The sequence below is a fragment of the Haliotis rubra genome, unplaced genomic scaffold (assembly GCF_003918875.1).
Source record: "Haliotis rubra isolate DU_JTF1 unplaced genomic scaffold, ASM391887v1 Scf479, whole genome shotgun sequence".
In the NCBI taxonomy this organism is placed as follows: domain Eukaryota; kingdom Metazoa; phylum Mollusca; class Gastropoda; order Lepetellida; family Haliotidae; genus Haliotis; species Haliotis rubra.
In genome coordinates this window covers 436052-448999 of record NW_025767167.1, presented here as the reverse complement: position 1 = coordinate 448999, position 12948 = coordinate 436052, and the positions used below count along the sequence as shown (strand labels likewise).

The following is a 12948-nucleotide window of genomic DNA, read 5'->3' as shown; positions in this document are numbered from 1 at the left end:
GTTGACACATGTCATCGTTTCCCAATTGCGTAGATCAATGCTCATGCTGTTGATCACTGGATCGTCTGGTACAAATTGATCATTTACAGACCGCCGCCATATAGCTGGAATATTGCCAAGCGTGGCGTGTTACAACAGACAAACGAACATAGATCAGAGTGAGAAAGAGTATAGGTTGAATGTACGTATTGTTTGACCTGAGACAAAGGTCAGTCGTAAAGAGCCTCGTGTGTTGCCTCTCACTGACGGTCAGTCTGTATGTGGAGCAAATCGAAGGTGATTCACCATCTAAACGCGGGTACGAAACTTGTGTCTGCGGTGTTTGAGGGTAAGATAATTCATTCGTCAGTACTTACACGATTCATCTCCGCTTTCTAACTGCGTAGACCAGAGCGAGAACAACGGCCGGCATATACATGAAATTGGGGCGACCTTCAATGTGAGGGTGTGGAGAGGTGTCGCAACAGTCACAAATTCATTATTATAAGGGTAGCGCTATTTCCCCTGGCATTATCATTTGCAGAAGCCCGAGGTATTTCATTCATTGCTTCTGCTAGTGATAATGCCCTGGGTCCCGTTCCTCAAAGCGATCGTAGCGCTACGACTGTCGTAAGTCTATGTTAAAGGATGGGAGTTACGATCACCTTAGCGCTACGATCGCTTTCAGGAACGGGGCCCTGAAAAATAGCGTTACCGTTATTATTAGCTAAAATGGATGGCATGTGTAATAAAATAGAAACAAACAACAGTATCGGTTTAGAAGCATTTACTGCTAACAACAAACGACGGAGGTCACTGGCCCACTTTTTACAAATATGGAAACCTCATAGAACAAAACAGATGACGTCACTATAGAGCGTGACGACATTCGACCCTGGCCTTTGTGGAGGGGTGTCGCAAGCTCCATTTGTTGCACATGACTCCGTGTTTCATCAAACGCCAACGATGCAATTCCCAATTTTGACTTATATCATATACAATTGTACGGTTTCGTATTTTTAGTTGAACACGTGACTAGCGTTTGTATTTGTTTATGAGGGCTACCACCGGTGGGTCAGGATACTCTGACATTTTTGCGATCACATGTTGTAGTTTTTATTTAATAGTGATTGATAATCATGATTCAGAAAATAGAATTAAGAAAATGTGTCTTCTTCATTTGTCGTGGCTGTGGTTTTGTGTTTTCATAAACTGTTGCTGTGATATTTTTATAATCACGTTTCAACTTCAACGTGTGGGATTAAAAGCGAAAAAGTTAAAGTTAAAATTTCTCATTCGTCACAAGCATACGACTCGCACATGACATGGTTTCTTAATGTGTTGAAATGACAAATACAACAATGCCGCTGTCTCCTGGTCATATATGTCTCAGTGTCAGCAATATGATTTGTTCCCAAAACACTCCGTATTGAATGGAACCGTCAGCATTTTTTCAAGCATATGAAGGTTTTTACACAAAAATGAGAGTTATTAAATCAAATATAGTCTGCCTCTAAGATCATAAAATATATGATATTTCAACTCTTTTGTACTGGCCTTTACGTGAGAGTATTAAGCGAAAAATATACAGAACGCTAACTCAAGAAGATTTTCAGATAAATCACGGCGTTCCATCAGATTATGTTCTTAATCTTATTGTAGAAGGTCAGTGACATTGCATTATCGTTGATACGGCTGTGGACTGCGCCAGATTATAAACCCTCTTGAATGACAGGTAGAGAGAACGTAGATCCTATTACCGTGAAAACTCGTTGTCATTACGAAGCATAGTAAACTGGGGATTATCCTGCTAAAGACCCAATAGGGTCATACGGCTGTGTCCCTACCGTGTTGAATGTATTAACAGTCTAACTCGTTCCAACTTAATGTCTAAGCTAACCGGTCTGGGCAGGCGCCTGTTGTAAAGATGCACATATCAAATTGAAATCGTTATCTCCCTTTGAACACACCGACCTTGACCTTTATCGTAAATCATATCTTGCGTGTCAGGATTTATGATGAATTGTTTTCGGTCAGATATCTTCCGTATTACGTCTTTCTGAAACAGCTAGTGGATATGTAGGGATAAAACACTGTTCCTATGTAATCTCGCAGTACGGAGAAGCTTATGTTATGTATTTACATGTATTCGCGGTAATAGTGTGTTAGAGAGCCAGTCATATAGGCCCTACTTATGTTTATCAGATTTTATTTTTGAAACTAGATCATCGTGAAACTATTCCATCTGAAATAATATCACCTATCTATATAGCGAAGTTGGTTGGTTTGTTGTTAAACGCCGCACTCAGCAATATTCCAGCCATATTGCGGCGGTCTATAAATAATCAATTTGGACCAGACGATCCAGTGATCAAAAGTATGAGCATCGATCTAAGCAATTGGGAACCGATGACATGTGTCAACCAAGTCAGCGAACATGATCACCCGATCCTGTTATAGTCGCCATGCGTGAAAAGATACTCACTCGTATTTTACCGACTTCAAGTGCAATTGTCAAACTACGTTGTCGCTTGCCGCCATTGCTGCAGGATCCCATATTTGTTTTCGGCGATGACAATCCTCAAAATTACTCATTATTATGGTGCACCGTTGATGAAACGTCAGAACTATATTTCATACGCAACATTTAAATATTTTAGGTGGCAATAAGATAGACGTCAATTTAATAAAAATAAAAATATTAAATACGTTTCGCCAGGTGAGTGAAACCAGTGTCAATTTCTCTCACAGCCTGGCAATGACATGTGTTGCAAATAACAGCATCGGTCCCAGCTTTACTGATCGAGTTTGACGTTTCCAAGGAGACGGTCTTTTAGCGTTGAAGCTTTATCCGTCACTGGCGTCAACGTCATTTTACTTTAAGGTACATGTATTTTACAAATACACTCGTTCTTATTATCGAAGGCAGATTTCTTTTACAAATGTGCAGTTTGTTTTCAACACCACAGATTTCTACTTCCTAACGGAGAAGTGCTGAGAATGTCAGCCGTACAGAAACGAGTGTTGGTCTTGGGTGCAGGCAGGGTGTCGGGGCCGTTGTACGAGGACTTGGCCGCGGAGAAGGACGTTGTCGTCACTGCAGGTGAGAAGTCAGTTGAAGACATTAACAATAACAAGGTATTATCAAAAATATATATGATCTTGTCTAGCTAAACCCTTGGAATTCCTCAAACAGACTCACAGAACGAGCAACAGGGCAAATTCGTTTTGAGAAAAACACGATTTACCGATGTTATTGTGTCTATAATGCCAGGGAATTTCATTTGAAACATTCGATGTGGACACATTCCCGCTGTTAATCATGTACTCAGAGTTTCCCTCACAGGCATATGCTTTTCACAAATTGCATCCCTCAAATTCTCAGTATTTTCTTCCTATTCCTTACAATGGATGCATTTATGCCTTTGGGGGTTTGGGGTTTGGCTTTTGTCTTGGATTTTTGTTCTGGGACAGAATAAGTGTTTTCACAAAGTGTTTTCAGCGATTCAAAACTTACAGCGAACCATATGAACCAAAAACAAACATGGCGCGTCGAAGTGTCGTTGCACTGAATGACTGTTCAATCAGCTGATCGGTGCGTGACTGGTCATCCGGTGTCCGTGCCTGCTGAGCAAACGCATTTGGTGAAATGAAATGCATAGGCGGATCCAAGGGGGTGGTGTGTGTGTGTGCAGGGGTGCGCACCCCACCCCCCTTTTTTTTGTCCTGAAATTGTAATAAATGACTACTGAAACGCTCGTGAAAATGAAGTGTGCACCCCCTTTCTCAATGGTGCGCAAACGACCCACCGGAAATAGTGGATTGTTTTACTGCCTAGAGTGAATGTTTCCCTTCAGTTCAAAGCCCACCTAATCTCCTAAGAGTCAATATGTCGCTTAGACGTGCATTGGATTTAGCTGAGATCGACAGGTCAATCTTGAGTTATGGTTTGTCGAGGCGTTAAGGAAGTGCGACACATCAAAGATTTAAATGTTGTAACAGTTTGGGGGTTTTTGTTTTGCGAAAGAAAAGGTTTAAGCCAGATCAGTGTTTCCAAGGCACCAGAACATAGTCTCATACTAAGTATTTGATTAAAGGGGATAGTGATTACTGTAAGGACAGCATCACGCCGGAGAAGATGTGACTTCATACAGACGTCACTCCGAGAACAGCGTGATGCTGGAGAAGGACGTGACTTCATACAGACGTCACTCCGAGAACAGCGTGATGCTGGATAAGGACGTGACTTCATACAGGCGACTCCGTAAGGACAGCATCACGCCGGAGAAGGACGTGACTTCATACAGACGTCACTCCGAGAACAGCGTGATGCTGGAGAAGGACGCGACTTCATACAGGAGACTCTGTAGGGACAGCATCACGCCGGAGAAGGACGCCACATCATACAGGCGTCACTCTGAGAACAGCATCACGCCGGAGAAGGACGCCACATCATACAGGCGTCACTCTGAGAACAGCATCACGCCGGAGAAGGACGCCACTTCATACAGGCGTCACTCTGAGAACAGCATCACGCCGGAGAAGGACGTCACTTCATACAGGCGTCACTCTGAGAACAGCATCACGCCGGAGAAGGACGCCACATCATACAGGCGTCACTCTGAGAACAGCATCACGCCGGAGAAGGACGCCACATTCATACAGGCGTCACTCTGAGAACAGCATCACGCCGGAGAAGGACGTCACTTCATACAGGCGTCACTCTGAGAACAGCATCACGCCGGAGAAGGACGTCACTTCATACAGGCGTCAACTCTGAGGAACAGCATCACGCCGGAGAAGGACGCCACTTCATACAGGACGTCACTCTGAAGAACAGCATGATGCCGGAGAAGGACGTCACTTCATACAGGCAACTCTGTAAGGACAGCATCACGCCGGAGAAGGACGTCACTTCATACAGGCGTCACTCTGTAGCAGCATCACGCCGGAGAAGGACGCCACTTCATACAGGCGTCACTCTGAGAACAGCATCACGCCGGAGAAGGACGTCACTTCATACAGGCGTCACTCTGTAAGAACAGCATCACGCCGGAGAAGGACGCCACTTCATACAGGCGTCACTCTGAGAACAGCATCACGCCGGAGAAGGACGCCACTTCATACAGGCAGGCAACAGCATCACGCCGGAAGCCACATCATCGTCACTCTGTAAGAACAGCGTGATGCCGGAGAAGGACGTCACTTCATACAGGCAACTCTCTGAGAGCAGCATCACGCCGGAGAAGGACGTCACTTCATACAGACGTCACTCCGAGAACAGCGTGATGCTGGAGAAGGACGCCACTTCATACAGGCGTCATTATGAGAACAGTGTCACGCCGGAGAAGGACGCCACTTCATACAAGCGTCACTCTGAGAACAGCGTCACGCCGGAGAAGGACGTCACTTCATGCAGGCGTCACTCTGAGAACAGCATCACGCCGAGAAGGACGTCACTTCATACAGACGTCACTCTGAGAACAGCGTGATCCCGGAGATGGACGTCACTTCATACAGGCCAAACTAAGGCGCATTGATGACTTAGCATAACATCACTGTCACAGGCTAATTTGCATATCACGTGACCGGACTTTTCTCTTGTTTGTAAACAAACGCGCATATTCATAAAAAGAAGAGACTGGCCTTACGCGAGCTTTTCGGCGAGCTCTTCACAATGTTTTCCATTGTTACATATATAATCTTCCACAACTGCGACAGTAAGATTTATGACAATACATATTTATATATCAAACTGGCTGCATCGTTTGCTCTCCGTCGGCTTCGATGACAGCACGTGGCGCCGTACAACGTATGTCAACAAAGGATCGCTACGCAAATCGAAATGGTGTTACACGTTTTAGGATATTTGTCAGTGGAACTAAACCATTCTATCAAAGATGATTAATTAGATGTGTAGACTCGTCAAAAATATAAGAGTTAAGAAATAGCTACATTATATTGAATGGACGGTGCAAGATCTGACGCATCTTTCTGGCCTGTGGCAGAGTTACTATGCTAGCCCAGGGTTCCAGATAAGGGCCGTATTGGCGTATGTACGGATATAAAATATGCACGATACGGTAGGAAATAATTTAGAAAACGTAGCAGATACGCACCACAGCAATGGTGTATGGTCTTAGAATCATTTACAGACGTATTTATCTGAAAAAGTTTTGTTTAATTGTTTATTGACCTGTTTACACAAGCGTAGCAATGTTGTGGTGCATATATGCAACGAAACACAAGATTACTGATACTCCATTAAATTCCATTCAGTACTCTAAATGTACTCAATTTTCCCAGTACTCCTATATTGAAAAAATAAGGGGTACTTACTCCTGATATTGAAACATTATCTGGAGCCCTGCTAGCCGCATAGAACAATGGGTAGGAGAGTACATCCAGGCGTCACTCTGAGAACAGCGTCATGCCGGAAAAGGACGTCACTTCCTGCAGGCGTCACTCTGAGAACAGCGTGATGCCGGAGAAGGACGTCACTTCATACAGGCAACTCTGTAAGGACAGCATCACGCCGGAGAAGCAGTTGCAATTTCATACCGGCGTCTCTTTGAGAACAGCATCACACCGTGACACCGTGCTGCACATGTCAATAATGGTCCAAAAGCGAAGTTCGAACCTGTTGAATGTTAAACGTCACTCCATTATTTCTAGCACCTAGTGTTTGTCGCAAATGAACTACGGCCACTATGCGAACTAAGAACTTTAAAGTTGACGGGACCTAACAGGAAGAGTGATAAGAATTTACAGCCCTTGAATTCCTACAACCTGTTTGTTGTTAAAACTGAATTCGAGGAAACAGAAGCTGAACATACCGACTAAAGCTATTACCTGAAAGTGTGACACGTGAGTCTGCCATGCCGTAAATCTTCATTCTGTACATACACTACTCTCAGGTCCAATTTATGGTAGTGTATTCCACTTCAACATCTCGAATGACTCCTCTGTCAGTCGATCATCTGCTCCAAAAAGGCATATTCTTCCCATTGACTCGGATTCCGACTAGACTTATCCTTCTTGGAACTGCTGTACTCCACTAGGACCAATGACGTGACTGTAACACGCCTTCCACAGAACAAAATGTTGTTTAATCTTCAAACTTGTTGGGTGTCTTGACAGAAACCTTTATCTAGATGTATTCGTGGGATGGTTGTCTTTTAGATTTCCCAACTTTTAACCGTTGACTTTCCCAAAAATTGACAGGTTTTTGGCAAAGTGTGTTTCAACACTACACCATCACTAGACATACGTCAGTCGTGAATGAACGATGTTCCGGCTCACTTACTTGATCAAATAACGTTTTAGCTGTTATCTAGTTCAGTGATATTGCATTTAAAAGATCATCTTTATCATATTAACAAATGCTAATAAATTGAATCCATAAAAAATATTTTTGTTGTATTTCATTTTTAGCTATTTTACGAGGTACTTTTTGTCATAGCGTAGTTACATGTATGTTATCACCGCTGGAGAAGTTAGGTTTAATACGCGCATGAATACGAATCACCTGTTTGTGGTCACAAGTCCTGTCTCCGGTCCTGTCTTCGTGGTTCTTCTTTTTAAATTACATTATGGGTAATAAATAGAATAACCAACTCGGTACGAGTGATTACGGGAAATATGCCCTCGTTAAAATAATGTTCAGTGCCTCGCCAAGGCTCGGCACTGTGAAAACTATTTCAACTCGGGCATATTTCCCGTAATCACTCTTACCGAGTTGGTTATTCTCTAAATCCATCCCTGGCACTCGGGGACGATATCGAGTGAGTGAGTGAGTGAGTTTAGATTTACCCCACACTCAGCAATATTCCAGCTATATGGCGGCGGTCTGTATATAATCGAGTCTGGACCTGACAATTCAGGGATCAACATCATGAGCATCGATCTACGCAATTGGGATACGATGACATGTGTCAACCCAGTCAGCGAGCCTGACCACCCGATCCCGTTAGATCCGGTTACTGAAGACCAATTCTAACCCGGATCTTCACGGGTAGGACACTGTCGAGAGTTATAGTTAATGTCACTGTCGCGAGTCTTTGTCTTGTAAGTGTTTGTTTCCACTGTTTTGTGGATGTCAGTAGTTTCTCAGAATGGAAAAAACTAGAATGTCATCGTGGCCTCCAATATCATTTTGTAAACAATCATTCGTAACTAAAAACAAAGAACGAAAAAACAGGTTTAATGTCCCCCTTGTGAGATGCGTTTTTCTGTTGGACGTTTGACATGAAAATCACTCCAAAGCGAATTCGAAGAAACACTGACATGAAACATCGCTCAATATAGACATACCAAAACCCGTGAAGATCCAGCAGCCCATGCTTGTCGTAAAATGCGACTAACGGGATCGGGTGGTCAGGCTCGCTGACTGGGTTGACACATGTCATCGTATTCCAATTGCGTAGATTGATGCTCATGCTGTTGATCCCTGGTTGTCTGGTCCAGATCCAGTTATTTACAGTCCGCCGCCATATAGCTGGAGTATTACTGAGTGCGGCGTAAAACTAAACTAACTCACTCACTCACTGATTGCCGCCATACAGTTGGAATATTGCTGAGTGCGGCGTAAAACTAAACTAACTCACTGATTACCGCCATACAGTTGGAATATTGCTGAATGCAACTAACAAAAAGACACTAGACAGAAATCATTGCACTTCGTCCGTCGTAGTTCCAACAGTTTGATACGTTCTCATGTCAGACTGACGGAAAGGACCGTAAAAGTTTTCTGTATATTTCCAGTGTCCGTCTTAAAGAACGAACTGGAACGGGTCAGTCAGCTGTGCCCGGGGGTGAGGCTGGAGTGTGTGGACATCACTCAGGACGCTGACGGGAGAGACAGACTGATCGCCGAACACGACGTCGTTGTAGGGTAGGTAACGTTGTCGAGTTGTAGTGATTGAGTGCATATGGTTTAACGCCGCTTGTGTCGTCTGAGAGTGAATGGAGTCACTGTTGTTATGTGCACTCCATATTTAAATAATCTCGACAGGTGAAGGTGGTGGTGGTGGAATTGGGTTTAACGTCGTGCTTGAGAATATTTATGACGACATACATGAGTGTGCATGTGTATGTGCGGCTGCTTGTACTAGCCCAGACTTAAGCTGGTTTTATAGTGCTAGCCCACTGAGATACCATGCCGCAGTGAAGCATGAATACCCCACCCAGACACATTATACTGACTCCGAGTCGACCAGTCCTTGTTGTATCCATTAATGCCGAGCGCCAGGCAGGGACCAACAAGTATCATATTGTAACGTCTTTTTGGTATGACGCGGTCGGGGATCGAACCCGCGACCTTCAGCTCTCCGGGCGGACGCTCTAACCACTACACCACGGAGGCGGTCGATAGGTGAAGGAAATCATGAGCAACGATATCGACGTTGAGGGGAATTGTTGTTGCTTGTAGATTGCATGTGTGTGAAGATTATAATTGAGTTTAGTTTTTAGCAATATTCCAGCAGTATCACGGCGTGGGACTCCAGAAATAGCCTTCACTCATTGTGCTCATGTAGGGAATCGAACCGTGTCTTTGGAGTGACGAGCAAACGCCTTAACCACTAGGCTACTCGTGAAGATGTGAGGAGTTCATGTTGCTAGTGTGTTCAAGCCCCGATTTCTCGAAACAAACTTAAGTCTGAGTTTTGACTTAAGTTAGAGTTTTTACTCAAATTTGAGAAAATGCATTTCCCAGAAGGAACTGAATTCAAACTTAGTCGACAATTTGAGTTTGGTGGATAGATTATTGAAGTTGTTTCGTCTTTTTTATTTAAAAAATGCAGTTGAGTTAAAAATTCAGCTGTTTCAAATTGTCAAACTCAGTTTGAAATTTGAGTAAAAACTTAAGTTTGTTTCGAGAAATCGGGGCCAGACTGGGACTGTAACTGGCCTCAGACCATAATTATTTTCCCTTCTCTGCTATCTACAGTGACATCGGTCGTAGGCTGTTCTCCTGTTGCATGCTGACGAACCTGCCACTTGATACTTAATCGGCAAAATATCGGCCTGGATCGACCATCTCAATTTTACTGTATCCACTGTCAACTATTGTCACCGGAAGTTTCGAGCCGAAACACACTAAACAGCCTTGAACTTGGGGTCAACCCGTGGAAGGCTGGTGTCAATACCATGTGCAGATTGTGGACCAAAACAAATTGCAAATAAAGTACAATGTCTGACCTTTCATTTAAGCTATACAAGTCACCCTGAAAACATTAGCACCGACAGAACAGCCCATTTAAACGAGGCAACATAATCTCCGATTTTCCTTCCGGGTCAAACTTAAGAGGGGTAACTGTGGTCTGTGACATGGCGGCGATGTGTTAAGTTCAAAATGTCTTTGCCACTGTGATAGTGGAATTAGTATGAACAAACATCGTCGGGGACATGACCTCCCGTCACACCCACGACACTGTGGGTAGTTCTCCAGTTTCACCAAGAGACTGTCATAGCCCATCAAACAACCGGTAAGAAGGTCCTCCAGTCTCGCTCCGTGTGATCACCCGTATCAGCGGAGCATCTAGTTGACTCAGAGGGCTCTTGAGACGCAGATAGATTATAGATATATCTTTCAGGAACTTCAGTTGTCAGTTGATTGAAATTTAACACTTCCTCACAAAATGGGATTTGCGCCATGATTATCGACCCAGGTGAGGAATTTCAAATACGGTCAGTCGGTGGTATTCATCAGTGTCTGTGTTATCGAAGGCAGTATCAGATTAACCTTATTCTAGCCAGGGGTATATTGGGTCAGTAAGTACAGAAATAACAGATTTTCGAGTTCTCGGTATTTGTTAATATCCTAATCAGATTTGATTTAATTTATAAAATTACTCGTTGAAATATACCGGGAAAGGAACGAGTGTTATTGGTGTGATATGTTCCGGTGCCAAGATTCAGTGATTCCATGCGAACCTCGCACTTACAAATACTGTGTTGTATGTCCAAATAAGGTTTATGTCATGGACCCATTCCATGATGAGGCGTAGGACTGGTCATTCTCTTGCACTGACGTTTAGTGCTCAGATCTTGTTTCCATGTCGAGAATGTACGCACAGCCTGGTCGAGGGATGCTGGTTCTTGACAGAAACGTTATCTTTGAAACGGCTATAGAAGTAATTCAGTAGTTTCCAGTCTCTCGGGTTTCAACCTGCCTTGTTGCAGTAAGTCATGTTCCAGTCTCTCGTGTTTCAGTCTCTCGTGTTTCAGTAAGTCATGTTCCAGTCTCTCGTGTTTCAGTAAGTCATGTTCCAGTCTCTCGTGTTTCAGTAAGTCATGTTCCAGTCTCTCGTGTTTCAGTAAGTATCATGTTCCAGTCTCTCGTGTTTCAGTAAGTCATGTTCCTGACACGCGTGTTTCAGTAAGTCATGTTCCAGTCTCTCGTGTTTCAGTAAGTCGTGTTCCAGTCTCTCTTGTTTCAGTAAGTCATGTTCCAGTCTCTCGTGTTTCAGTAAGTCATGTTCCAGTTCCAGTCTCGTGTTTCAGTAAGTCATGTTCCAGTCTCTCGTGTTTCAGTAAGTCATGTTCCAGTCTCTCTTGTTTCAGTAAGTCATGTTCCAGAAACGCGTGTTTCAGTAAGTCATGTTCCAGTCTCTCGTGTTTCAGTAAGTCATGTTCCAGTCTCTCGTGTTTCAATAAGTCATGTTCCAGTCTCTCGTGTTTCAGTAAGTCATGTTTCAGTCTCGCGGGTTTCAACCTGCCTTGTTTCAGTAAGTCATGTTCCAGTCTCTCGTGTTTCAGTCTGCCTTGTTGCAGTAATTCATGTTCCAGTCTCTCATGTTTCAGTAAGTCATGTTCCAGTCTCTCGTGTTCCAGTCTCTCGTGTTTCAGTAAGTCATGTTCCAGTCTCTCGTGTTTCAGTAAGTCATGTTCCAGTCTCTCGTGTTTCAGTAAGTATCATGTTCCAGTCTCGTGTTTCAGTAAGTCATGTTCCAGTCTCGTCGGTTTCAGTAAGTCATGTTCCAGTCTCTCGTGTTTCAGTAAGTCATGTTCCAGTCTCTCGTGTTTCAGTAAGTCATGTTCCAGTCTCTCGTGTTTCAGTAAGTCATGTTCCAGTCTCTCGTGTTTCAGTAAGTCATGTTTCAGTCTCTCGTGTTTCAGTAAGTCATGTTCCAGAAACGCGTGTTTCAGTAAGTCATGTTCCAGTCTCTCGTGTTTCAGTAAGTCATGTTCCAGTCTCTCGTGTTTCAGTAAGTCATGTTCCAGTCTCTCGTGTTTCAGTAAGTCATGTTTCAGTCTCTCGGGTTTCAACCTGCCTTGTTTCAGTAAGTCATGTTCCAGTCTCTCGTGTTTCAGTCTGCCTTGTTGCAGTAAGTCATGTTCCAGTCTCTCATGTTTCAGTAAGTCATGTTCCAGTCTCTCGTGTTTCAGTAAGTCATGTTCCAGTCTCTCGTGTTTCAGTAAGTCATGTTCCAGTCTCTCGTGTTTCAGTAAGTATCATGTTCCAGTCTCTCGTGTTTCAGTAAGACATGTTCCAGTCTCTCTTGTTTCAGTAAGTCATGTTCCAGTCTCTCGTGTTTCAGTCTCTCGTGTTTCAGTAAGTCGTGTTCCAGTCTCTCGTGTTTCAGTAAGTATCATGTTCCAGTCTCTCGTGTTTCAGTAAGTCATGCTCCAGTCTCTCGTGTTTCAGTCTCTCGTGTTTCAGTAAGTCATGTTCCAGTCTCTCGTGTTTCAGTAAGTCATGTTCCAGTCTCTCGTGTTTCAGTAAGTCATGTTCCAGTCTCTCGTGTTTCAGTAAGTCATGTTCCAGTCTCTCGTGTTTCAGTAAGTCATGTTCCAGTCTCTCGTGTTTCAGTAAGTCATGTTCCAGTCTCTCGTGTTTCAGTAAGTCATGTTCCAGTCTCTCGTGTTTCAGTAAGTCATGTTCCAGTCTCTCGTGTTTCAGTAAGTCATGTTCCAGTCTCTCGTGTTTCAGTAAGTCATGTTCCAGTCTCTCGTGTTTCAGTAAGT

General features: G+C 43.7%; 1 protein-coding gene across 1 annotated transcript in view; it reads left to right on the top strand.

Annotated features, from left to right (window-relative positions):
* Window positions 1–226: 226 nt before the first annotated feature.
* LOC124290954 (alpha-aminoadipic semialdehyde synthase, mitochondrial-like) overlaps window positions 227–12948 on the top strand; it is a 33897-nt gene continuing 21175 nt past the window's right edge. Inside the window, exons 1-3 of the mRNA XM_046727800.1 lie at window positions 227–328; window positions 2949–3082; window positions 8743–8872. Coding sequence (XP_046583756.1) covers window positions 2980–3082; window positions 8743–8872 — 233 coding nt within the window. The 5' untranslated portion in view covers window positions 227–328; window positions 2949–2979. The remainder of the gene's footprint in view (window positions 329–2948; window positions 3083–8742; window positions 8873–12948) is intronic.